General features: G+C 56.8%; 7 protein-coding genes across 7 annotated transcripts; 2 read left to right on the top strand and 5 right to left on the bottom strand.

Annotated features, from left to right (window-relative positions):
• Positions 1 to 514: 514 nt before the first annotated feature.
• On the bottom strand, positions 515 to 1,494 carry GMORB2_4791 (lysophosphatidate acyltransferase; the record flags this gene model as incomplete). The annotated part of the gene is made up of 2 exons (XM_035466765.1): positions 515 to 696; positions 780 to 1,494. The coding sequence occupies 2 exons, from the start codon at positions 1,492 to 1,494 to the stop codon at positions 515 to 517; spliced, it is 897 nt and encodes a 298-aa protein (XP_035317924.1).
• Positions 1,495 to 2,814: 1,320 nt separating this feature from the next.
• On the top strand, positions 2,815 to 4,972 carry GMORB2_4790 (Uncharacterized conserved protein (DUF2347); the record flags this gene model as incomplete). Its single annotated transcript, XM_035466764.1, has 3 exons — positions 2,815 to 3,215; positions 3,282 to 3,661; positions 3,768 to 4,972. 3 exons carry the CDS (start codon positions 2,815 to 2,817, stop codon positions 4,970 to 4,972), a joined length of 1,986 nt encoding a protein of 661 aa, XP_035317923.1.
• A 670-nt stretch (positions 4,973 to 5,642) lies between these two features.
• GMORB2_4789 (translocation protein SEC63) lies at positions 5,643 to 8,089 on the bottom strand (the record flags this gene model as incomplete). Its single annotated transcript, XM_035466763.1, has 4 exons — positions 5,643 to 5,806; positions 5,930 to 7,532; positions 7,651 to 7,962; positions 8,060 to 8,089. 4 exons carry the CDS (start codon positions 8,087 to 8,089, stop codon positions 5,643 to 5,645), a joined length of 2,109 nt encoding a protein of 702 aa, XP_035317922.1.
• A 2,161-nt stretch (positions 8,090 to 10,250) lies between these two features.
• On the top strand, positions 10,251 to 11,813 carry GMORB2_4788 (nucleobase:cation symporter-1, NCS1 family; the record flags this gene model as incomplete). The annotated part of the gene is made up of 1 exon (XM_035466762.1): positions 10,251 to 11,813. One exon carries the CDS (start codon positions 10,251 to 10,253, stop codon positions 11,811 to 11,813), a length of 1,563 nt encoding a protein of 520 aa, XP_035317921.1.
• A 288-nt stretch (positions 11,814 to 12,101) lies between these two features.
• Positions 12,102 to 14,592, bottom strand: GMORB2_4787 (protein of unknown function (DUF3336); the record flags this gene model as incomplete). Its single annotated transcript, XM_035466761.1, has 2 exons — positions 12,102 to 13,423; positions 13,521 to 14,592. 2 exons carry the CDS (start codon positions 14,590 to 14,592, stop codon positions 12,102 to 12,104), a joined length of 2,394 nt encoding a protein of 797 aa, XP_035317920.1.
• A 967-nt stretch (positions 14,593 to 15,559) lies between these two features.
• On the bottom strand, positions 15,560 to 16,458 carry GMORB2_4786 (GTP-binding protein SAR1; the record flags this gene model as incomplete). Its single annotated transcript, XM_035466760.1, has 4 exons — positions 15,560 to 15,900; positions 15,989 to 16,094; positions 16,184 to 16,287; positions 16,440 to 16,458. 4 exons carry the CDS (start codon positions 16,456 to 16,458, stop codon positions 15,560 to 15,562), a joined length of 570 nt encoding a protein of 189 aa, XP_035317919.1.
• A 1,329-nt stretch (positions 16,459 to 17,787) lies between these two features.
• On the bottom strand, positions 17,788 to 20,241 carry GMORB2_4785 (Protein of unknown function (DUF2457); the record flags this gene model as incomplete). The annotated part of the gene is made up of 1 exon (XM_035466759.1): positions 17,788 to 20,241. One exon carries the CDS (start codon positions 20,239 to 20,241, stop codon positions 17,788 to 17,790), a length of 2,454 nt encoding a protein of 817 aa, XP_035317918.1.
• Between the last annotated feature and the right edge of the window lie 4,888 nt (positions 20,242 to 25,129).

Here is a 25,129-nt window from a genome sequence, read left to right as displayed (position 1 = left end):
GCAGCGAGAAGAAGTATTCCATTCGATCCAACGCGAAACCACCCCGAGAAGAACGAAACATTATATTTGCATGTAGAAAAAGTTGTTTAAATGTTCAGTGCCAGGTTTATTTAAAATCGTCCCTAAGGCATGGTGCTGGTTCCCTATAAGGGGGGGGGTATTATCAGACATGCTCTTGTGTGTTTTCCTTGTCCCCATCTTTTCCTTCCCATTTTATAGATCCGTTTCCTTTGGTGTATATCCCCTTGTTTTCTTCATTCCCTTGATATTTCACAGTATGTTTTTACTTTTCCTCTCAGCTCTTGAGCCTTCCATATCCAACAGACCCCGGACAGAGTATCTCCCTACTTTGGAGAAATGTAATGACTAGGCCTCTTCTCCCTCTTCTTCTTCTTCTTCTTTTCTTTTATTTGTCTAATCCGAGCAATCAAGGCAAAAAAAAAAAATTGAAAGAAATGAAAGAGAAAAGAGAAAGAAATCCAGTAGAATATGCTGAATACCTCATCATGATGCATCATGATGACGCATCGACGCTGGTAGACTTGGCCTCTTCAGTGGTGGCAGGTACAGGAATCAGTTCGCCCCTTGCCTTGGCGGTGAGGGCGACGAGTTCCCTGAGCATGAGGTCGCGGGTCGTGCTGGCGAGTTGGTCGACGTCGGCCGAGGTGAGGCCCTTTGTCGGGATGGGGTCGAGGACTAGATGTGGGGTCAGCATATCGGAAGAGGGATAGCCAGAAGAGGCGAGGGAGGGGAGGTATAGGAGCAGGAAGGAGACACACCCTTGACGGGGATACGGCCCGAGTTGAAGACGAAGCCCTTGATGAACAAGACGTGGCTGTAGTTAGCAACCACGCAGGGGACGATGGGCACGCCGGCCTGGACGGCGAGGTGGAAGGCGCCCTTCTTGAAGGGGAGGAGCATGGGCTCCTTGGCGTAGGACCTGGTGCCCTCGGGGAACATGTAGACGCTCTGACGCTTGGCCCTGATCTCGTCGGCGGCGCCCTTCATGGCCTCGCGGGCGTCCTTGGAGTTGCGGCGGTCGATGAAGATGGAGCCCGACAAGGCCATGAACCAGCCCAGGACGGGGACGCGCTTGAGCGACGCCTTGGCCGTGACGCTGCAGTACTTGGGAAACATGGCGCCCAGCATGAGCACGTCCAGCTCGGTCTGGTGGTTGCCGATGAAGACGGCGGGCCGGGTGGTGCCCAGGACGTCAGCCGGGTCGTCGATGTCGAACTGGATGCCCGTGGTGAGGCGCATCCAGTAGTGGAAGGCCCGGCCCGTGGTCCACTGGGAGATCTGCTGGCGTCCCAGGATCGTGAGGACCGTAGAGGCCAGCACGCCGTACAGCGCGGCGGCCAGGAGCGTCATGTACGATGCCAGCACGCGCGCGGCGAAGCTCGCCCGAGGTACGGCGTAGGATAGCACGTACAGAGCCGCTGTCAGGGCGGCATAGCCTGCCAGGAAGTAGGCGGCGTAGAGTAGAAAAGACATTTTCTCTCTCTCTCTCTCTCTCTCTCTCTCTCTCTCTCTCTCTCTTTTAATTTTTTAATTTTTTTTTAATTTTTTTTTTTGGCTCCTCCCGAATCTTTTTTTCTTTCTTTTCGTTCTGCGCAGCGAGTGTTTTGGTTGTCTCGTCTTCTTCCCTGGTGCGGCGGCTCGTGTCGGGAGGAGGGGTGGATGCCGAGGCCGGAATCGGGAAGCACAGGTAGAAGGGGAAAAAAGAATGTGCCTGTGATGGGGGAAAAAAAGGCGGGGGGATGTGTGATGTCAGGTGGATCAGTTTAAGAGCGAGAGACAGAGAACGATGTTGGTGATGGAGGAGGAGGAGGAGGAGGAGGAGTAGGAGGAGGAGGAGAGATGAACAAAGAAGATGAGAGAATAAGACAAAGAGGAAGAAAGTTACAATGAGTCCTGTTCACAACTTCGGAGTATTCTAGGTATCTTGTGATTGAGTTTTAGTTTGGAGAGCGGCTCTACCGTTCATACTAATGGTTACGCCCGTCGGCTGAAGGGTTTGTACGAGTACGTTGCAGGATTGATTGGAGGCCGCGGGGTTCCCTGGCGGTGAAGGTGGTCCGCTACGGGCGTAGTAAGTAGTAGCAGGCCTCGGGACTTTGAGAGTGTCAGCATCGGTAGTTCCTGATCTTTGCTTTGCGTGAAGTGAGCATGCAGAACATCCACTATGTGAGATGCCGTCGCCGACGAGGCAAGTCTACTACTACCGACAACTCACATGAACGATGCATCACCAACAGCTTCATTATGGTGGCGATAGAAAATATTGCCCATGGCTCCTTCCTCTGTACCTGTACCTGTACCATGACGCTCCTTCCCCGAATACTCGCCGGATCGTTCACTGTCACGTGCCTGTACCTTTTGGACGATATTCCCTGTAAGCCCTGTTAACCCCAACCCCAACCCCCCCCCTGTACGATAGAAATCACCCCCCGGGACAGCCTCCAGGGACCTCTGTGACCCACTGGCTGATTACGTACCGACGGATGTGACTGACAGGCTACAAGCACCTTGCTAGACACTATCAGATAATAGCTAGCCATCATCTCCATCTAGGCAGCTTCAATTCTGTCACCACGATCCGTTGCGGTATCCCCCCATCCCGTATCCGACCCTACACCGACGAGATACCACAGGCTCCTAAGAGAGATCATCGTTAAAGCTCTCGACACCCGGGGGTAGGACCCTTCACCACCAGTACTCTCCCCCTTCCCCACCACCATCCATCGACATGATCGTCGCCAGCTCCTACGCCAGCTCCTAAGACACCACGCACCACATCGATCCGCGCCTACCATGACCTCTCAGGCCACCGCCCAATCCAGCGGCCTCGGCGCTGCCGCAGCGAATGCATGTCCGGCCCATCTGTTGCCCCCCATCGACGCCCTCTTCCTCATCGACTTCGACGTGAAAAAGGGCTACACTATCGCGTGGAAGCGCACCTGTCCGGGCGTCGACGTAGACGGCCGTGTCGAGTACAAGTCTCTCCCCTCCGGTCTGCATACCGTCTCTGAGGACCTCATATACTTTGTCCACGATGGGGCCCATGCGGGGCTTAGTGCATTCGTCAATGTCCCCTGCGACGAGGAGGAGGCCAGGAATGCCCGCATGATATCCGTCGGTATCCTCGTGCCCCTCAGCTACGGAAGGCTGGGCCGTGCCTGGAAGCATGCTCAGGGTCTGAAGGATCTGGCTGCGTATGTTTCTCCTCCACCCTCTATTCTGCCGCCTACCATCCACGTATATCCCTGACACAGAAGCAGCAAGCTCGCCAAGAACCTGGCCGACACCACCAGCCTCGAAGCCTACTGGGAGGCCAACAGACCCCAGTCCGACGACGGCAAGCACCAGCAGCTGCCACCCTTCTTCCCCGAGAGCCCCATCGTCTCGTCAGCTCCCGCAGTCACCTTTTCGGAGCCGGCCTCTAGACCCAAGAGCCAGCACAGTCACAACCGGTCGACTTCGGACGGCGCTCCCCTCGCCCCTGCCGAGTATACGCTATCCGCTTACCACCCTGCGTGGAGCCTCACCAGGCTGCTCGACAAGTTTGGGCCTCTGGTGTTTCCTATCCACAGAGCAGCTCTGCTCCGCCGACGTATACTGATCTCGTGCCATGCTCCTGTGCATGAGGTTTGTGATTTCGGTATGCGACCCTCTTCTTTTTTTCCTGCCACTGCCCGCCTGCGCCTCGGTCTAAGACGGAAACGCTGCCTTTACTGTGAGACGGATGAGCTGACCGTTGCCCTCAGTATACAACCTGTCCGTCCTGTCGAATATCCCCCACTCTCTAGCCAATGTGCTCCCGCAATCGTCCTCTTCGGCCCAGCGCCTCCGACCCTTGTTCGCCATTGGCGTCCACGATGTGCCGTTCTTGGTCGACGACTACGACGCTTCCAAGCGACGGGGACGCGGCGAGGATGTCCTCGACGAGTTGGGCACCGGATGGATCGCCTGCACGACGGACAGCATCCTGGCCATGAAAGACACGCTGTGGGACATGCTCATCACCATGCCGCCCGACCACGCCGTCAACGCCAAGGACAAGGCGTGGCCCGTGGTCGAGTGCCCGCGCGGCAAGCCCGTCAAGGCCACGCAGCGCGACCTCCGCCGCTACAACACCCTCCGAAGCGGCCTGGCCCGCTTCTCCTCCCCCTCGCGACCTGCGTCTGCCTCTGGCTCTTCCCCGGCGCGGCAAGACGCTGACAGCCGCTCTCAGCTGACGGCACAGATGACCGTTGCCGACGACTCGTTCGACGCCGTCACGGAGCCGCTGAGCTGGACGGCTCTCGCTTACAACGGGTACATGTGGTGGGCCAGCGCGGGCGAGCAGCGCCTCTCGGAGGAGCAGGAAGAGCACTCGCACGACGCAGCCCTCTTAGCAGACCTCATGCCTCCGTCGCCCGGCCAGCAGCACCAAGCATCCGTGAGCCTACCCCGGCATCAGCAGCAGCCGCCGTCGTCTTCGTCGTCCCGGGCCGACCCCCTCTCGGACTCGACGGCCTCCCTCACAGCCAGACACAACACCAACCCCCCGTCTATCGGTGGCAGTGGCCAGGCCCGCGTCGAGCTGGCAACGATAGCCTACTTCCACCGCCTGACGACACAGATACTCTCCATCGTCTCAGACATCGTCGACAGCGCAGAAGACGCATACCCACCCCCCCAGCGGCCTCTGTACAGCGATGATGTAGACGGCCAGGACGACGGCGACGACGATGACGAGAATGCAGCCCTGGTCGGCGCCAGCAGCAGTGTCAGTGCTGGCGACGACGACGACGACGACGACGACGGAGCCGCCGTCGTCATAGACTCTCGCTCCATGGAGAAGATGGGTCTAGACGTGTGGAGCGATTCGGACGCCGAGTTTGTCAGGACGCTCACGAAGACGTATTTCGGCCGAAAGGCCAAGACCGAAGGGAAGGGTGTCGAGGTTTGCGGTGTACGTGTATGTTAGCGCCGTGTCTCTTTGATATAACGACTTGTTTGGTCTTCTTTTTTGTTTTTTTTTTTGTTTTTTTTCCCTGGACAGAAACGCTTCATTTCTTCCTTTTTTTCGGCTTCCTCTGACACGTTTCATTCTCTGTACGAGTGTTTCTTAATACCACACATATTTGTTTACCTGCATCTCTTTTTTTTCTTTTCTTTTCTATTGACAGGAGGAAAAAACATGACGATGGCATTCATCTACTCTGTTTTCAACCAGGAGAATAAGAATGGAGAGAAACAAGAAGGCTTGATAAATGTCCTTTGCAGAGGGAAGAAGAAGAAGAAAAGGTGAAGAGAAAGAAACAGGGCAATGCATATTACAACTCCCGCAACTCCAATAAAAAAACATTCCTCTCTACCCCCAACCCCCTCCCCCATTTTTTTTTTGGGGGGGGGGGGAGGGGGAGAGGGAAAAAAAAGAAAAAAGGAAAACAAGTAGAAACGAAGGAGAAAAAAAACAAGCAGGACTGAATAGAAGATTCGTTCCTTGTCCAGCTTTTTCACTTTCATCTTTCATACCCCATGTCATGCACATTTTGCTCAAAACCTGGAAAAAAAAAGGAGTAAGCTAAGAAATGATTACAATTACAAAATCTTCTAGCGATGAACCAATATCTGCCGCCGCCATGTCCATTTGCTCACGACTCATCCTCTGTATCAGTGTTGGTCGCGCTCGTGTCATCGTCTTCCTCCTCGGTGGCGCTCTCCTCGTCTGATGAGTCGTCGGCCTGCTGTCTCCTCTTGGGTTTCGAAGAAGGCGCTTGGCCCGTCTTGAGGGCGTGCATCTGTCCGGCGATGGAGTCTGGAATTGTCCGCGTCAGCATGCAGGCATGTACAAGGGGAGTGGGTTGAGAACAGGAAGAGAATAGTAAAGATGAGAGATCAGAGTGGGAGGAGAGAGAGATGAGAGAAAGAGAAGACATACCTTCATCCGGTTCGGAGATTTCATCCTCTCCAGCCATCTCGGCAGCCTTACTGGCCTCCTCGACAACCATGGTCACATCCATGCGCGTGTCGAGGCCGACGTAAGAGTCGCAGATGACGTGCAGGACGAACGTGTAATGTCCCACCTGGGGAGGGGCGGCAAACACGGCCTTGAGCGTCTGCATGGCAAACGTGGGCTTGCCCTCGTCATCGAAGACGGGCTGGTCAAAGTGCGTAAAGGTGAAGGGGGGCACGGCCATCTTGCCCTGCTTAGAGTCGCCGAGGAAGGCGTGCCACCTAGGCGCCTGGGCCCGGGCGTAGTAGGGCGCGTGCGTGAGCGGGGGGAGGATCTTCTTCTCCTCGACCGACATGGGCTTGCCGTCGGGACCCTTGATGGTCTTCTTGCGGCCCGTGATGGCCTCGAGGTCGTCCTCGTCCGGGTCCACGTCCTCGAGGTCCAGCTCGTTGACCTTGGGCACCTTCTCTGTCCCGGGCGGGATGAAGCGTCCCTTGATGACCAGGCTGACGAGCGACGACGGAATGATGATGCGCTCGCCCGTCACCTTGAAGAAGGCCCTGTCCACGCGCAGGTAGGGGAGCTGCTTGCCCACCCTCATGGCCTCCTCGTACTGCTCGTCCGTCAAGAGACCGTCGCCGACGGCCTTTTCCCTGCGCTGCGCGTCTGGCCGGTCCATGAACTGCTGCACCGTCATGTGGTCCCGCGATCCACCCTCGACGGCGGCGGCAATCTTGGAGTTGAAGTAGGGGAGCTGGAGGAGGGGCGAGGCGCTGGGGGCCAGGGCCTGGATCAGATGCTGGTTGACCTGGAACGAAGCCAGGATGGGCTTGATGTTACCAAAGGCCAGGGAGATGGTGGCGAACGAGTCACGGAGAGCGCGGGCGATGGGCGCCACCTCGTACTTGGCCCTGGTCAGGCTGGCGTCGTCGAGTTCGATGCGGCCCAGGTAGGCCCAGAGGAGAGCCAGGGCCTTGCGGCGCGCGCCACAGTCGAGCTCCTCGAGGGCCTCCTTGTCCTTGACGGAGAAGCCGCAGGCGAACTCGGTCGAGCCTTCGGCGGCGGCGGCGACGATGCGCGACTCGATCTTGGACAGGCCCGCGTCGGCCTTGTCACCCTTGAGGAGAAGCTCGTACTCCTTGCCGTTGCTGAGAGCGTAGAGGATCCCAGACGCCTCGATGGGGTCCTCGTAGTGGCGGAACAGGTCGTTTGCGCTCTCCATCAGCACGCCCTCCTTGGACCTGCGCTTCGCGCCGTACCACCACGACCCGACCAGCCATGGGAGCAGGACACCGAGGAGGAGGGTGTAGAGCAGCACGACGTACTTGCCGTTGCCATCGTCGACGATGAACTTGGGCAGGGCAATTCCGATGCTCATGCTCTGCTTGCCATCCGGGTGGCCGTACTGGACGTAGTTGTTGCGCACCTCCTCGTCCGTCAGGGCCTGGTACGCCTTGGTGAGGCCGACGTAGTAATCGTTGAGCGACTCGACCGTCTCGTTCTTCGCAGGGTCGGGCTTGACCTTGTCGGGGTGGTACTTGACCGAGAGCCGCTTGTAGCGCGACTTGATCTCTCTCTCGGTCGACGACTATTTCCATGCGCGCACGCGGGGGGCCGGGTCAGTCACCACGCATCGTCTCTGGGGGGTTATCCGGTATCCTGCGCGCCTGTGCGGGTCCGGGGAGGTGTGTATATATGAGACTCACATCTGGGATTCCAAGCACGTCGTACGGGTTCCAGATCTGGTTTGTGGTCTGCTGGGTGACTATGATGAGATAGGCCATCGCGGCCATGACGGCCCAACCGATCAGGGCCGCGATGGCCCTCTTGACCCTCCTCTGCCTCCGCTTGTCGGCGTTTCGCAGACTGTCTATGGTGGCAGCATCCTCAGGCTTGAAGTCCGACCTGATGCGGGGCGCGATCTCGTCGTCGTCGGTGGAGCGTCGCAGAAGCGTGTACGTCAGGGGGAGGGTGACTAGACCGGAGAGGGTGAAGATGAAGAACGGGAAGAACTGGCCCTGTTTTGCAGTGGAACGAGGGAAGATGTCAGCGTCTGCAAGTGAAGAGGAGAGGTTGATGGAGAGGACGGGCGTGGCCTGCTCCGTGGCTGCTGACCTGTTCATCGTAGGAATAGTCGGAACTCATCGTGTCGTCCGATGGGGGCTCTCAGCCCTGCTCAGGCTGGAGTGAGGGGCGAGGCAAGTCGGGGTAGATAGAGGATCCAGGAAAGAAAGGGCCGGGAAAAGGAGGAAGGAGAGGACAGCGAAAGACCGTCAAACCGGTCAGGACGGAGGGAAGTATAAGCAAAAGAGGAGAGAGGTCTTCCGCTCGCACAAAGAGGGAGAGAGGGAAGAGAATTAGAGGGTTCACGATATAAGCCGAGTACAAGCTGTCCCCAAGGTTCAAGGTGTCCTGACAAGTTTATCTAAAGCTGCAGCTCGTCTGTCATTGGTCGGCGGTCGGATTTTCAGTCTTTCCCCCACCAACGTCAGGGCGCCACCGTGTCTACAAAGGTACGGGTGATATTATGTAATCCATATATCTGCTAGTACCTGTACTCGTAATCTGTACAAAGAGCAACAACAGCATGTACTCCGTACAGATCTGTAATCTGTAGTCTGTAATTGCGGATACTCCGTACATACTCGTATTGGTACTTCCATACGGACTATGTTTACTTCATGTTCAGATTAGTTAGCAATATTACCCGCAGAGTTTAGAGTGGTATTGCTATACTTGTACTGTATTATGTAATCAGTTGCTATTGCTGCCGGTAGTATAATGTATGATGATCCTCCTTCGTTTCATCTTCTTGCGTATTCCATTTGCCTCCCTTCCAAAGCTCGGCAGGTACGAACGTACGCGTGTACAATAGGTTGCACCTGCCGTCATCGCTCGTACTGACCGTCATCACGTGATTGTCCCTCATCGGAGCTGAGAGTATCACTCCGTTCAACGCTCGTACGTTGTTGATATGAGAGCATCTCTATGTAGCCAACCGTCTACTATCCAACCGTCTGCAACATCTTCACGCTCTATCCTGATCGTAGGAATCTTCTTCTCCCCCTGCGGGCCCTTACGGGCCCCTACGGGGTACCTTGACGGGTACGGAGCGTTTCTTTGACGTCCCACCGCTGCTGGTATGAATAATATCACGTAGCAGGTCACAACTTGAGAGAGCACTTGTACGCCCTACGCATCCGTACACGTGCCAAGCTCAACTCCACGTGCGTAAACCGTGCGCAGTGTAGGTGCGCTTGCCGTGCATCTTTTATATGGCCGCATCATCCTGGCAGAAGCCGGGACGTCGTCTCCCAGTGACCGCTGAGTCCCACAATCGTGAACCTGTACGTCCGCCAGCGGCCCCCCTGCCCAGCCATCAACATTCGGCAGAGGAGCCGGATGAGAGAGGCAGAGTACTCCTGATCACAACCGGCGGCATCACCTCGCCTCTACACCCCTCATGATTTCCACCGACGACGATGATGGAAGAGATCACGGCCATGTGCTCCCAGCTTCCCAGCTACTATTGCCTATATTAGTCCGTTTCCGGGCATAGCAAGAGCCGCATCTTATTCCCGTCCTGCCAAGGCTTCTTGAATCGTCGTTATGTAGGACTCTTCACACGAGATTCTCTCTCAGGGTACCCCGTAAGTCGGTTGATATCAAGCCATGCGATGATAGCATGCAGCCACGACCGGTCTCTCTCCTGCCCCTCCTTACCCGACCATATTACCTGGCATAGAACGGGCATGCTCATGCTCGACTGTGCGACGGTTCCACTTGCGGGCTCTAGCAGGTAATCGGAGCCGACGGCTGACAAGTGCCGATCAACTGACGACTTACATGCCATTCGACCGTCTCCCGGAGGCCCCTGATTGGCGCCTAGCAAGGGTTTGCGATAACAAGACACCGATGATCTGGCCGTTATTACGCGGCGTACTCCGCATCACAGATAGATACACTTTTTTTTTTTTTGGACATTTGTAAAGATAACATGGATGAGGAGCCCTGGCCCCTCTGCGATGGTCTCTATTCCCAAACCTGTATATCTAACCGTCCGAGCAGATTAGGGGCATGCACTTATGGAGCCGATAAACCACCTACCTTTACCCCCCCCTTTCCTCCCCTCCTCCCTCCCTCTCTCTCTCTCTCTCTCTCTCTGCTCTGGGAGCAGCATTATATTCCATCGAGACGGCCTCCAAGCCCATGTGTTGAGCGTACGCACAAGGCCTCTAGATCATAGTAATCGCCCCGACAGCACAGCCCTTCCTCCCCAGAGGAGAACATCCTCCCTTCGATCGCTATGCAGCCAGCAGTGGAGACGAAAGAAAAGTCAGTGGTGACCACCAGTGACCCCGAGATAGCCGAGGGAACGACAGCGACGACGGCAACAGAGACAGGCGCAGCAGCGGCAGACATCGAGGCACCACCGTCCTCCTCCAGAGTCCGACGATGGATCCGCGCCATCGGCGCCGAGGAGGGTGGCATAGAGCGGGTCCCGGAATGGATGCGGACCGACCAGTCGCCGCGTGACCTTTTCAGCGTCTTCTTCGCGGCCAACTGCAACACGGCGTCGCTGGCGCTGGGCTACCTGGGCCCGGCGGCCTTCCAGATGGGGTGGTGGGACTCGTTCGCGGCGATCCTGCTCTTCAACCTGGCCGGGGCGGCGCTGCCGGCGCTGGCGGCACGGCTGGGGCCCAAGCTCGGGCTGCGCACCATGACGATACCCCGGTACAGTTTCGGTTGGTGGCCGGCCAAGGTGCTCGCGCTGCTGAGCGCCATCAACCAGATCGGCTGGGCCATCGTCAACGCGATATCCGGGGCCGGCGTGCTGTACGACGCCGGAGACGGCGACCTGCCGCTGGCGGCAGCGGTGGTCGTCGTGGCCGTGGTGGCCATCGGCCTGGGGCTGATGGGCTACCACGTCGTGCACGTGTACATGCGGTGGTCCTTCTACCTCGTGTTCGTGTGCTTCGTCATCATGGCCGGCTTCGGGGCCGGCCACTTCGTCAACGTGGCCATGCCGTCGGGCCCGCTCGAGGCGTCCAGCGTGCTGTCGTTCGGCACCGCCATCATCGGCTACGAGATCGCCTGGCAGGTCGTGGCGGCCGACTACGGCGTCTACATGCGCGAGACCGTCTCCGGGTCCCGGTCGTCGGCGTGGATGTTCTTCGGCCTCATCATCCCCCAGATCACCATCGAGTGGCTCGGCGCCGCCGTGGGCACGCTCAGCCGCAGCCCGGACCCGCGATTCGCCGCCGCCTACGCCTCCCGCGGCATCGGCGGGCTCATCGGCGCCGTCTTCGACGGCAGGGGCTCCGCCGTCAGGGGCCTCGGCAAGTTCGTCGAGGTCGTCCTCAGCATGTCCACCATGGCCGTCATCACCGCCAACATCTACTCGCTCGGCCTGAGCGTCCAGATCATCTCCAACCGACTCATGGCCGTCCCGCGCTTCGTCTGGTGCCTCGCCGGAAGCGCCGTCTTCCTCGCCTGCTCCATCGCCGGCAGGGACCACCTCGAGGCCGTCATGGAGAACTTCCTCCTGATCTGCGCCTACTGGATCATGCCCTTCGCCGTCATCGTCATGACCGAGCACTTCGTCTGGCGACGCGCCTACCAGTACGACCTCGACGCGTGGAACGACCCGTCCAAGCTGCCCTACGGCATCGCCGCGTCCGTCTCGTGGGTAGTCGGCACCGTCATCTCTATCCTGTCCATGAGCCAGGAGTGGTGGGTCGGCCCCATCGCCAGCGGCATCGGCGGCTCCGAGGCTGGCACCGACATCAGCTGGATATTGGCCTTCTTCATCTGCCCAATCATCTATGTCCCGCTCAGGATATGGGAGAGGCGCAAGTGGGGACTGTGAACGAAATCGTATCCGTACCTGTTTCATGTCGATGGGCAGTCAGTAGTACCTACTAATAATCGTGATAATGTCATCGTCTTACCTCTTGTATCACCACTTCTTGGTCGAGCCAGGAACTCAAGACGACTCGTGTATATCAACATTTGCAATGGAACAAACTAGATATGTATATATATATATGTGTGTGTGTGTGTGTGTATGTTGCTATGCTATGCTAAAAAAAAAAAATTTAAAAAAAAAAGAGAGTAGGTACAAAGAAAGATGTGGATACGGTACCAAGGTGATACATCACGACTGGTGGTCTCCCTTCTCTTTCCCAATGATCGTCATGCCAAGCCCCTTGGTGAGCTCACCGAGGATGCCTCCATCGTCCTCTCCGTCCGTGTCGTCCTCGGTGGTCAGGCCCGCACCCGAGTCGTAGTTGGCAAGCAGGATGCTCCGCAGGTCTTCCTCGCTGAGCAGGTCGTGCAGGGTGCGATCCCTAGCCCTGGTCTCGCGGATGCCCTGCTCGATGAGCCTCTCGATCCTGAGACGATTGGAGATGAAGTTGATCTTGGGAAAGGTGCTCTGCTTGCCCTCGTGGATCATGCGGGCGAGCCTGGGCGGGTCCGGGTCGGTGAGGATGTGGTAGAAGTCGGAGGGGATGGACTTGGGCCAGATGGTGACTGTGCCGCTGAACTGCTGCAGCCAGAGCTGGCTCCAGTCCTGCCCCAGCGGTCGGGGCAGCAGCTCGGCGTGCCGGATGAAGCGGAGCCACTTGTTCATGTCGAGCTTGAGGTAGTGCTCGATGGCGGACATGAGGTAGCCGCCGCGCCAGCCGCGTCCCTTTCGGTGGGTGACGGGGTGGCCGACGGAGCCGCGCGACGAGAAGAAGAAGAGGTTGATGTGCGGGTTGACCTGGCTGACGATGGTGAAGTTGACGTTGAAGTGCGTGTTGAGCGCCTTGATGGGGATGTCGGTCCGCAGGCTGCCGTCCTTCCACTTGTGCCCGAACGAGAAGGGCTCCAGGCGCCCGTCGCGGCCCTTCATCATGAGCACCACCGGGTTTAGGATGCCCGGGACCGCCGCCGACGCCAGGACGGCAGACCAGATGACGCAGTCCGGGCTGGTGAGGTAGTTGCACAGGATCGTGGGCGAGTGGGGGTCCGCCGGCACGCAGCTCACGTTGAGGATCCGGCCCGTCCGCTCGTACGCCTCGCGGAATGTCAGGGACCCGCGCGTCCACCAGCTGCACCGCCGCGCCCAGTCCACCGAGTCGAAGCGCGCGCCCGTCCTCCACCACCGGGGCAGCCACGTCGTTATGCTCTCGCTGCACGCGTTGATCTTGACCGCCAGCGAAGGCACCAGCAGCGCCTGCAGCTCCTCGTCCGTCCGCGTCGCCACCAGCCCCGCGATCAGCGCGCCGCCGCTCGTACCCGTGATGACGTTCGGCAGCTGGCCCGCGTCCAGGAGCGCCCTCAGCACACCGATATGGTAGTATGCAAACGCCGCCCCGCCAGACAGACACAGCGCCGTGCGGCCAAAGTTGGCATCCACATGCTGGAAGAGGATGCGCTTCTCCTCTGCATCCAGTAACTTGGTCTTGAGCAACAACTTGAGGCTCAGATCGACTAGTTCACTTCTTGTCAGCTTTTTTTTCTCTTCTTTTTTTTTTCTTTTTCGGTGTCCTTCTCCCCCCCCCCCCCCGGCAAACAGACGAACACTTACCCTCGTCGAGATAATTCTGCACCAGATTCTTGGTCCCATAGTACGTTTGGCTGTACAGCCTAGAATTCTCCACGCCGACAAAGTTATTCTTGACGCAGGCCTCCGTCAAGGCTCTGAGCTCGTCGACAGCCTTGCGCCTGTCGTCTTCGGCCGTGCCCGCCGCCTCGGCCGTCAGCCTGGTCTTGCGCATCTGGTCCCACACGCGCTTGACCGTCCTGGAGTCGTAGTAGGCGAAGTCGTCCTCCTCACGCCACGCCCTGCGACCCAGGTACCCGTCCAGATCCTTGGCGGCGGCCACCCAGTCCCTGTAGTTCGACGTGCGGCGCATGCTCATCCGAAGCTGCTGACGCCTGCCGCGCCACGTGAAGAAGTGCTCGTAGAGCCAGATGTATCCCCTGGTGGACAGGTAGGCGAGGCCCAGGCCCGTGAGCCATGCCACGACGAAGAAGAGCAGCGGCCACTTGGACAGCTGGTACAGGTACCCCTCTCGGGTCTCATCCTTGGACCGCGTACCTAGGAGGCCCTCTACCGGCCTGCCGCCGCCGCCGCCCTTCCCGCCTCTGCGCTTCCTCCTTGACCCACCCTTCTTCTTGCGCTTGGTGGTGCTGCTGTTCTTGTCGTCGTAGTCGTACACGGACGGGTGGATGGGCGCCCAGTCGTTCTGCGCCGTGATGAAGGTCGGCGCCGACGAGGTGGCAGGCGGTCCGCGTTGCGGGCCATCGTCGTCTGCCGCCGGCGTGCTCCCTGATGCCATGGCCGACGCCGACGCCGCCGCCGCCGCCGCCGATGCCTCTTCGAGCATGGCCGTGCTCGCCAGCGAGTCGCGCTTCGTCACCCACGGCGAGCTGCTCCGGGGGCGCGGCCTGAGGCCGGATGCTCCAGAAGCCGCGTCATCGGGAGTAGGACTTTGCAGCGGATCCGGGGCCTGCAGCGCGCGCTCAAAGGCCTCGACGTCCTCCTCCGGGATGAAATCGACGTCGACGTCCGGCAGGAGACTGCTATCAAATGCCTCGGGCGGGAAGTCGTACGAATCCAGGCCGGTGCGTCGTCGAGACGGGTCCCCCTTGGACATGGTTCTCGGTATGCGTATGCGTGTTTCCGTCTTGTTCGCCGTCCTCCGTCGGGGTAGGCTGGGGTTGTGTAGTGTCGGTTTCCGCTCGGATGGTCGACCGTTGTCGTCTCTCTGTCTTCTCCTTCGATGCCTGATTTGAGTTTTCGAGGTTATTGCCACATGGAGAAGAGGGAGGGAGAGTTTGAAGTTAGAGGAGCTCCTTTGGCGAGGATGACGTAGAGCCACACCGTTCGTCCGCTTTTTTTCGTTGGGGATTCGATCATCCGCCTCCACCAAGTTGTCCCGGATCCGTAGTGGTTAATCATGAGACAGGTTGGCCACAACGAGAGTGCCGGGGCCAGAACATTCGCAGTTTTCCCTTCACGTTTGTCTATTGCTTTTCTTGACAACAGCTGGGAAAAAAAATCTCTTTTTTATTTTTTCCCTTTTTTCCTCTTGCTTCCACGAGGTCATGGGCAGATCTAGGAATCTTGGTGAATTCCCTCTCTTGGCATCTCCGCCACCCCACAAGCATCATCTTTCCAGGGGCAAGCACTTTACTTTTTTTTTTTTTTTCCTACGCTGGAGCCCGTTTGTAAGGAAGGCAGAGTAGGGAGACGGAGAGGAAACCAATTGTACTTGAATAGAGAATCCTCTTCCTCCCTCTGCTCCGAAACGTTTCGCCTGAAGAAGGATGCTTGAATTTCTTGGTCATGGACTTATCTCCTCTACTATGGAGGGAAAAAGGACAAGAGAATTGTTGTTCTTCTCTGTCCTACTCTCCTCCTCCCTCACACACAGACGCACACACACACACACACACAATCTCTCTCTCTCTCTCTTTCTCTATCCATCGGTCTCTCAATCTCCCTCCCTTTCCCTCCATCCTCACCCCTCCCCTCGCATTACATTATAACGGGCCACGGCCCACAGCAACAGTAACGTTAACAGTAACAGCAACAGCAACCATCTCGTGCGTGCCCGTCACTTAGACGTACTGTGACAGCCACCTGATGGCCTCGCCGTAACCTTGGCGCATGACGACGGAGCACATGAAGAGCTCGATGGGACGGATGCCCTCGAGAGGAACCTTGCCCTTACCGGTGGTCTGGTAGGTGCCGAGCTGGTGGCGCATCTCGTCCTCGGAAACGGCGTCGGGGTGGTCAATCTTGTTGCCGAGGATGACAAAGGGGACCTTGGAGAGCTCCTCCATGGACAGGAGAGCGTCGAGCTCGGCCTTGGCCTCGGGGAAGCGCTCGTGGTCCTTGGCGTCGACGAGGAAGACGACGCCGTTCACCTCGGGGAAGTAGTCCCTCCAGATACGGCGGGCTATTGTCGTCAGAGAAGCAGGTTAGCAGACTGTCTTTCTTCTTCTTCTTCTTCTCCACCCCGATTCAAGGAAAGACGGAAGATGCACCCTGCTGGTGACCGCCGAGGTCAAACGTGGTGAAGCGGACGTTGCCGATGGCCAGCTCCTCCGAAGTAGGGTGGAGAGTAGGCTGGAGGATGGCGACACGGTCGTTCTGGATGGAAGCTCGTCAGTACGGCACCCGTCCACACAAGGGCGTCGGCAGAGTCGAGACGAGGCAGGATGGAGTAGAGAGAAGCGTACCTTGAGCATGTGCAGAAGCGTCGTCTTCCCAGCATTGTCCAGCCCGAGGAAGAGCAGCTTGGCATGCTTGTTAAGCAGTCCGAGCGAGGACAGCACGTCGTAAACTGTGCATCAGATGCCGTCAGTATCTCTGTTTCCTCCTCTCCATGATTTTCCCCCCCTTCCTCCCTTCTCCCCATCACCACCTTCTTGTTCTGGCTCCCTCCTCTTATACTTATCCCGTGGGGCGGGGAGGGGAGGTTTGAACGTAACGTACACCAGTTGACGATCCACATGCTGTCGACCTGTATATCGGCTCGTTCTATATGTAGATTGGTTGATAGGAGAGATCGTCGGACAGGTTGTTATTTATTTATTTTTCGTCGTTCGTCGTCGTCGTCGTCGTCGTCGTCGTCACGTTGGTGGAGGGGAGGTTGCGTTTGTGGCAGGGTATTGTGAATGCTGTCTTCGATCGACGGACGCTCTCTTCCACTCTCTTTCTGGTCAGTTATAGTATGTCGAAAGCTGGCCCTTGGGCTGAGCCCGGGGGTAGGAGGACGCCCACTTGTTTTATGCCTTGATTTTAAGGCAGATCCAAATGTAGGTGTGTGTACTCGTAGCCCGTATATTAATACCTGCTATTCGCATTCTAGACCTGTCTCTGGTGCAGTGTGGTACTACGAAATACTGGCAGTATACTACTATATTATTACTGTACGGAGTACGTATGCCGCTATCTAGACAGTCCCGGTGTAGGGAACCGTACAGCTTATCGGCTCTGACTTTTTTTTCTACCAGTCCATACCACCGCAAAGGCCTATGGTCCGTATATCACACGAAATATACAATAAATGGTCTGATACTGGGTGTTTCTGCCTCCGCGTCTCTACCTCGGTATTTCTCCAGGTATATTTCTCCAGGTATTTCCGCGGTGCGTTCTAGTCTGTGGATGAGACCACATGTCATTACATCACGTGTCACCGAGTAAATAATAGGAAGTTTCTTTCCTCTTCTTTTTTTTTTTCGTGCTTTACGCCCCGTTTACCGTATATGGTGTGAAATACGTGCATTATTCATTGATTCGTAAGTCGTAAATCTATTCGCATCGTCATCGGGCATACACGGGCCTGTACTAGGCGAACGATGCCCGCCATGATGCCCGATTTTAGGGAGCCAACTACACCGGGGGCAGAACTGAGAGAGAAACGGTCGTGAAGATTGTAGGTGTGAAGCAATGCAGTCGTCTAGAAGGAAGAAGAGAATCAATCGAAAGTGCAGATGTACGCTCAGTACCTGGCAGCAGATATGCGCAGTGCAGATGTCAAGAATGAGGAGAGAGACAAGTCATGAAGTAGAAGATCAAAGTGTGCGGCAGGACAGTCAGGCCTTGAAGACTGATGGAATGAAAGAAAATGTAAATATATGCTCTGCGCCGATTCCCATGCCCAATCCGAGAATAAAACTCCTGTGGCTGTCTGAGGAGGTAAAAAAAAAAAGATTTGAAAAAAATTGTATGTACAAAGAAGAGGAAATGAGTTGAACCGCCCGCCCATTTGAAGAAAGGTGGGAAGAGGTACAGAAGAGAGGCAAAAAAAGGAGAGAGAGGAGGGGTGGAGAGTGAAGGGTTAGATAGACATGACATAATTGCCCTGATCCTTCTTCCCCGCCATGAGCAGACCGAGCTCCTTCATCCTCTCGGCACCCCTACCAGGCTGCGTCTTGCGCTCGGGAATCTGGCCCCGCCTGGCGCGGTTGCAGTACTTCTGGTAGAACTTCTCCCGGCGGCGTTGCCTCTTCTTCTCGAGGCCCTTGACGATGTCGATGGCCCCGCGGAGGTGCACGTCGTCCTTCTGGACCCGCCTGGTCCCGCGGCTGTGCTGCTTGCCTCCCTGGCCGAACGTGACGCCAGCGCGGGGGAGTGACTTGGTGGCCGTGAGGCCGGCGTGGGGGGCGGGGACGGCCAGGTTGAATCCCAGCTTCGTCGGACGGGGAGACTTCTTCGGCAGGAGGGCTGCACCGCCCTGCTTGCCGGCCTGCTTCGTCTTGGTAGGGGGAGGGGGTGACCTAGCTCTACGGCTGGGCGCGGGGGGAGGGGGTGTGGGCTTTCGCTGCTGCTGCTGCTGCTGCTGCTGCTGCTCTGCCTCGACGGTAGATATAGCGACGGCAGAGCCACGGGGCGACCTCTCGCGCAGCTGTTTATTGGGTGCGGGGGAGTGATAGTATTTCCTGCTGGTGGGGGAGACCAATCCGCTCTTGCGACGGCGGCGCGTAGACCGGTGGTGGTCCTGCTCGTGGTGCAGGTCCTCCATCTTGCCGGGGAAGAAGTCGTCGTCGTCGCTGTCGTGGTGCACCGGGTTGTAGATGTCCTCATCCTCGTCGTCCTCCGGGTCCGAGGCGGGGAAGCTGGGGTCGATGTCCTGCGGGATGATGCGGAGCTTCTCGTTACGACGGGCCGCCATGCATGTCAGGTAAGCCTCCTCGAGGGGTCGGTCCTCGTCCAAGGTGCCGCAGACGAAGTCGGTGCTGTCGGGCAGGTCGGGGGCCTCGGGCTGCGGCTTGATGCGCTGCATGTTGGAGCGGCGCCGGCTCGAGTCGGCGGCCGTCATGGTCGACGAGTCCGAGTGCGGCTGCTGGTCGCGCAGGAAGGGCTGCCTGCCGAGGCCGGTGGTGGTCGCGCCGTCGGCGGTGGCCTCGCCAGAAGCGGCGGTCTTGGCGGCGGCGGCAGCGGCGGCGGCGGCGGCAGCAGGGCTCTTGCTCAGAGTCCAGAGAACCAGGTTGTCATCCTCTCCCCCGTCCGACTCGTCCGATTCGGCGAATCCCGTCTCCTCGTCGGTGTGGTAGCCGTCGGAGAGGGCGTCGTCGAGGTCGTCCTCGTTCTCGTCCTCGTCCTCGTCGTCCTCGTCTTCGTCCTCCTCATCTTCTTCGTCGTTGTCGTTGTCATCCTGATTGTCGACGTCGTCGTCCTCGTCCTCGATGTTGTCATCGTCGTCGTCTTCCTCAAGCTCGGCCTCCTCTTCGGCCTCCCTCCCCAGACGGCGGATGCGGTTCTCCTTGACGAGGGTGTCGTCGATGGTCAGCTTCCCCTTGGCGGCGACGCTATCCTGACGGATCCAGTCATCTTCGCGGGACCGCTCACGGGCAAACTCGTGGAACTGCGAGCCGTCGAGGACAAGGTCATTGGAGTTGGCGCGGAGGAACTTGGGACGGGAGAGGGGAGGCCTGCTCGACGACCTCCTGGCGACGCTCGGGCTTCCGGGGTTTGCGGACCCCACAGCGACGGCTGAGTACCTCCTGGGAGTAGAGGGGGACTCGGGCTTCCTGGGAGTCCTGGACGAGGACCGAGGCGTGGTAGGGCGGGCGGCAGGAGGGGTGTTCTGGGTAGAGGCCGGCCGGGCCGGACAGGCAAACTTGATGCACGGGCGACGGGCGGCCGGCTGCGGCGGCTGCGGCTGCGGCTGCGGGAGCTGCACGTTGGTCCGGGGAGAAGCAACAGCAGGCAGGCGAGCGGCGGGCTTCTCGGCGGCAGCAGCAGGCTTGCCGGTGCAGGTGAACTGGATGGAGCGCTTGCGAGGGGCATCGGCAGCCTTCTGCTGCAGCTCCGGGGAACGCTGCAGGCTGGTCCCGGTCCTGGCGCTGGCGGGGTAGGAGGTGACGGACCCAGTCTTCTCGGACTGGATGCGCACGCCGCTGAGGCGCGAGACGACAGATTCAGGGATGGGCGGGCTAGGGGTGTTGGTGCGCGCCGGGCTGGTCATGCCGGTGTCGCTGGTGAGGTCGGCGGTAGAGGCGAGGCTGACGTTGCTGGCCATGGAGCGGCGCCTGGCCGTGTGGAAGGCCGAGGGGAACTCGTCGCGAGGGGCCGACAGGTGGACCTGGACCTGGTCGGGGTAGCCCATGATGGCCTTTGTGAGGAGAGAGGTCTGCTCGCTGGGACGCCTGACGGCGGTGCGGGTGAACTTCTGAGGGCTGGATGCGTGGGGTGGTGCTTCGGGAGGCTCGTCGTCGACCTCGTCGGTCTCTTCCGCGTCCTGAGCAGCCCAGACGGGCACCTGCCAGGCTATGGGGGTAGAAGGAGACATCGTGGTCGTATCGTCTCGCTTGCTTCTGGTTCTAGACAAGAGGTGGTGATGGGTCGTCGGTCAAATGGGAGGAGGAAAAGAACAAAGAGGTTGGGTGAAGAGACGGTGGTAAGAGATGGTAGTCGAGGATGGACTATGACAGCCCAAGAGAGAATGTCTCCCTTGGCGATTGCGACCGAGGAATGTCGCGAGAGGGTTTCTTCTCTCCTTTCAATGTCCGAGAGGACCGTGGTGCTATAACATGTAGTCCGACATCATGTCTAGGCCGAGCACAAAAGTTGAATGTCCGAGATTTGGTGTATGAGAGGAGACTGGGCGTTGGTGCCGCGTGTGTGAGACAGAAAGCAAGGTCGACCTATTTTTGGTGCAGATGTTTGAAAGGGGGGGAAAAAAAAGAAAGAAAAAAAGGTGAAATTGTCTCTCAAAGGATGAGTTTGAAGCCCGAAGCCAATGTATTTCTGCCGGCGCTTGAGAAATTTTGCTCGACGGCAGGGCTGAATGGTGGCGCGGAAAGCGTGAATGGGAGAGGACAGTATATTTTTTTACTTGGTAATACCATCGAATGGATTATGACGTTTTGGCGCTGACTTGGGTCAACTCGACCGGCCTAGGCGTGAGAGTGTAAGTGGCGATTTTAGAGCCGATACGGAAGGCCTCGGAATACGTCAAGAAGAAAAGTCTTGGAAAGGTTATTCTGGTTGTTTCTCTTCGCTCTTCGTTCTCTGGTTTGCCGGATGGAACGAATGGGGTGGTGGAGATGTTGGAGAGCACTGCCTGGTTGAAACAGAAAAGAGGCTGGCTGTGCTGTGGCGTGAGACTGGGGGGGGAAGAGAGAGACAGAGACGGAGAGAGAGAGAGTGAGAGTGTGAGAGAGGAGCCGAGCCAGTCAGTGATGAAGGCCCAGTGTGGCAAGGTGCCAAGCGGGTAAGAGAGAACCCCGTGCAGACGAGGAAGGAACGAGTCCCTCGCCCTGACTTTCAGCACCTGGCCACTTTGAAAGGCGGGTGTGTATGTATGTACTGAAATGTGTGTGTGCGTGTGCGTGTGTGTATGTGTTTGTTTGAAAACATACAATTACCAGTAAGAGGTAATATAGGAGGAGAAAAGGGCAACGAGCGATATTATATTCTTATTACGAGAACTACGGAGTTACAACACGCTACGGAAGTGCACACACACGCAACACACGCACACTTTTCTTTCTGAGTGCTGAGCGAGTGGGAGTCCACCTGGATTCCTCATAATGGAGGGGAGGGGACGGAGCCCTTGACCCTTTTCTTCGATGGGGGGGGGTTGATGGGGGAGAAGGGGAAGGGGGGGGGGGCGCGACCTAGGAAGAACCCCCGGGTGTCTGTGCAGTGCGCAGTAGGGCGTCAGTCTGCAGGGCGCAGAGGTCCAAGACGTCCAAATAACAATGTGCAGTGGCTTCACGAGTCGTCGGGAGATGGGAGAGACGAGGTACTAGTGTAGAGACATGTACCAGGGACGGATGGGAGTCGTGGTGTCGTGATGGGAATAAGCGGTACCTCAGACCCGTGGGGGGGACACACAGAGGACACACGAAGGAGGCCTCTTACATTCAGTGTGGGGAGCCTGAGTACGGTGCTGTGCTGTACGAGTACTCGTACATCGTACATATATAGCATATACTGCTATAGGTAGTGTACTCGCTCGTAGAGCCGGCATCTCCATTGCTTGGCCTATCGTCTTCTCTCTCCTCAGCCTGACCTCTTAGCTCGATCCCTTAGTCCGCGGTACGTTGAGGACAGGCTCATCCGGTAGACCAGCACAGTCTGGAATCACATACAGTCTCGATCCTGCCCATATTCATACTGTATCAGGAGACCGACCGCCCTCGGCCTCTACTGCAGAGGGTGGATCCGTACATCAGAAATTTCTCCTCTCTCTGACCGTATACAGTACCTTTCGGCACATTTCAGGTGGCTTCCGTCCCTCGTAAGCGGCTCCACTCACCAAGCCCTGATGCGCACTGTGAATACTGTGTCCGGTGGTCGGTCAAGAATTTTTTTCTTCCCCCATCTACATGTAGAGAGCCACAGGAGCGAGCCCATTCCCGGGAAGAAATTGCGGTCCCTCTCATGTAAAGAGAAGAAGGAAGATTTTTCCCTCCTTCTTTTTTCTCTAGGAGAAGAAAAAAAGAGGGAGAGAGAAGAGGGAGAGGGGACGGCGGGGGGGTAGAAGATGAAGAGGAAGAAGAGAAGAAAAACTCTTACTGCCCCATAGACTGCCCACCAGAGCCCACCAGAGAGCTACGCAGACGTGTGATGGTGCTATGAATCGGTATCAGAGCAACTCGTTCGTCATACGGCGTGGTCCCAGAGCTGAAAGTCACCATTTTCAATATTAATAACAGAAGCCCCTTGTTCATCAAATAGCAGTCATCATTATCTAATTGCTTATTACTATACGACTCTACAGGTACACGATATTACTGCAGACTACCCAGTACATAGATACATGTACATGTGCGTCCTGCAGAACCGCGGTGCAGAGTCGGAGGTATCACCTAGTCCTCGCTTATTTCCCTCTTTTTGATATTTGACCAAAACGCCCTGCATATTATGGGATATGATGACCATGACATGAGCAAAACATCAAACACCAATGGTCCTGCTTATTATTAGTTCACCGTCACACACACACTCTCTCTCTCTCCTTCTCTCTATTCTTCTCTCCCTCCTCTTCTTCCTCTGTCTCGTCTCTCTCTCTCTCTCTCTCTGTCTCTGCTATGCAGATTAATACACAATGTCGTTACATTATTATATGTCATCGTCACATCTCGAGACACACGACATCTATCCGCCACCTGCTCTGCCTGCTGGCCCTGGCCTCTCGACAGCTCATCTCGCTAATATGCCATCACTCTCCGTTGCGCTCTCAATCCTGCAACTGCTGCATATCTGTATGCACTCTGCATGTAGTATTATCGTCCTGCCCATCACCGGCCATACCCACCACTATATTACTATCTACTCCATATACACAATTACTCGTCTACCTCACAACATCATACCGTCGTCACGCCCCTCTGACGCAAGTACCCGCCGTCCGTATTCGACTGATGTCGCTACATGATGATGCTATATTAATACTCACTCTCTTGCTCTGTACAATGTACGGAGTACGGAGTACGGAATGATAGTGCTCGTACACTGTAATGATACTCCGTAGTTCTGGTCGTCATAATACCGCCTAATAATACCAGCAAACGGCGCATCGAAGGACCCTTGATCCCACGCCACCCCTGTTCCGATTCTTTTTCTCCCCCCTACAATCTTGCCCACGAATGGTTAGCCTGCCCTCCTCTCTCTCTCTCTCTCCCTCCCTCTCTCTCTCTCTCCCTCCCTCTCTCTCTAGCCTCCTGCTGGTCCCCCTGGCTCTGCGCAGCGTACAGATTACGTCGTCTGGCATCCCATCAAATCAAACCCCTCATAATAACCAGACAGGTTGAGCAGGTGAAGAGTACTTATTAGGGGAACTCTGCTGCCGTTACAGATTACTAGTACTTAAATGGTCATCCTGAGCGGGGGAGCCGCAGTCTCTCTCTGTTTACGGCTACCAATACTACCACTATACTAGTCTCTGTCTCTCTCCATCTCTCTCTCTCTCTCTCCCCCCTGTGTGCTGGCTCTGTATGGTCTTGTATGGTCTTGGTCGGCTTCGTTCTGCCGATTCGATGCCCATCCTTCCCCCCTCTCTCCTCCGGTCGTTCCTCCTGGACAGACGAGAAAGAAGCGAAGAGAGAGCTGATCACGGGATCGAGGACACATGTACGAGGCATATCCCTAGCTCTCTGCCATGCCCCTGGCCCATTTCGTCATCATCCTGTCCCACCTGGACAACTTGTAATAGCTCATGGGGCTCATGGGGTGTCATGCCACCACCAGAGTGACGGGATGTGCCCACCACCATCATCGTACTCGAGATCTACCAATTACCCCCTCCCCCCCCCCCCCCCCCCCCCCCCATCTTAGCTCGGCATTGTATAAATGTGTATGTATGTGTGTGTGTGTGTGTGTGTGATGATGTCTTCTATCCACATCTACTATAATCATGACAACTACGAATTCTTGGAGATGGATGATGAGACACGAGAGAGAGAGAGAGAGAGATCCACCAACTTGAACCCTTTCTTCATATTCCTGAGATCAACAACACACACACACAGCATCTCCTAACGGAATCAACATCCACCATGACGACAACGTCAGATGCCGACTTTATCGTAACCAATCACGCGCCGGCCCCCTTCTGCCCGCCCGCCAATGCATATACTAGGTAGAATAGAAGTTACGGCGTGATAGTTTACGGAGGAGCGCTATTAGTACCTCATGTACGTCCTAGAGATACATACGATGGAGAGGCGCAGTCTGATTGTCGACTTTGCGACCGTCCGCCGACAGCGCATCGAAAATTCAAATATTGAGTACGTAAGAGATTGATTTTTTCTTCTTTTTCTTAAAAAAGAAAAGAAAGAAAGAAAGAAAGAAGAAGAAGAAGAAGAAGAAGAAGAAGAAGGGGAGGAGGGGTCTTCCGACTGCTACAGAGTAATAATAGACGAGACTTCACCGACCGACCTACCGGGTTTCAGCTTCTCTACTTCGTCCCATCCGTGACGATCCTTTCCCAACGACAGCGGGGACGAGCCTTCTCACGCGAGGGCAGTCGACGTGGTGATCATCAGCCCTGCGTACTCGTACGTACGTATTACATGGTAGTCTTACGTGTTCCTCCTGCCAACAATTCATGGATGACGACCATCGCCACTCCGGCCCCCCGAAGATCAACAATGAATTATCGATGCATTTTTGTTTGTTCGACGGGCCGAGGGCGGCAATGGAGCGGGTCTACTCTACTTTCTACTTTT

Source organism: Geosmithia morbida, assembly GCF_012550715.1.
Source record: "Geosmithia morbida isolate 1262 chromosome Unknown scaffold_26, whole genome shotgun sequence".
In the NCBI taxonomy this organism is placed as follows: Eukaryota; Fungi; Ascomycota; class Sordariomycetes; order Hypocreales; family Bionectriaceae; genus Geosmithia; species Geosmithia morbida.
The sequence above is the reverse complement of the archived record's forward strand: the minus strand, read 5'-3'. Positions and strand labels throughout refer to the sequence as shown.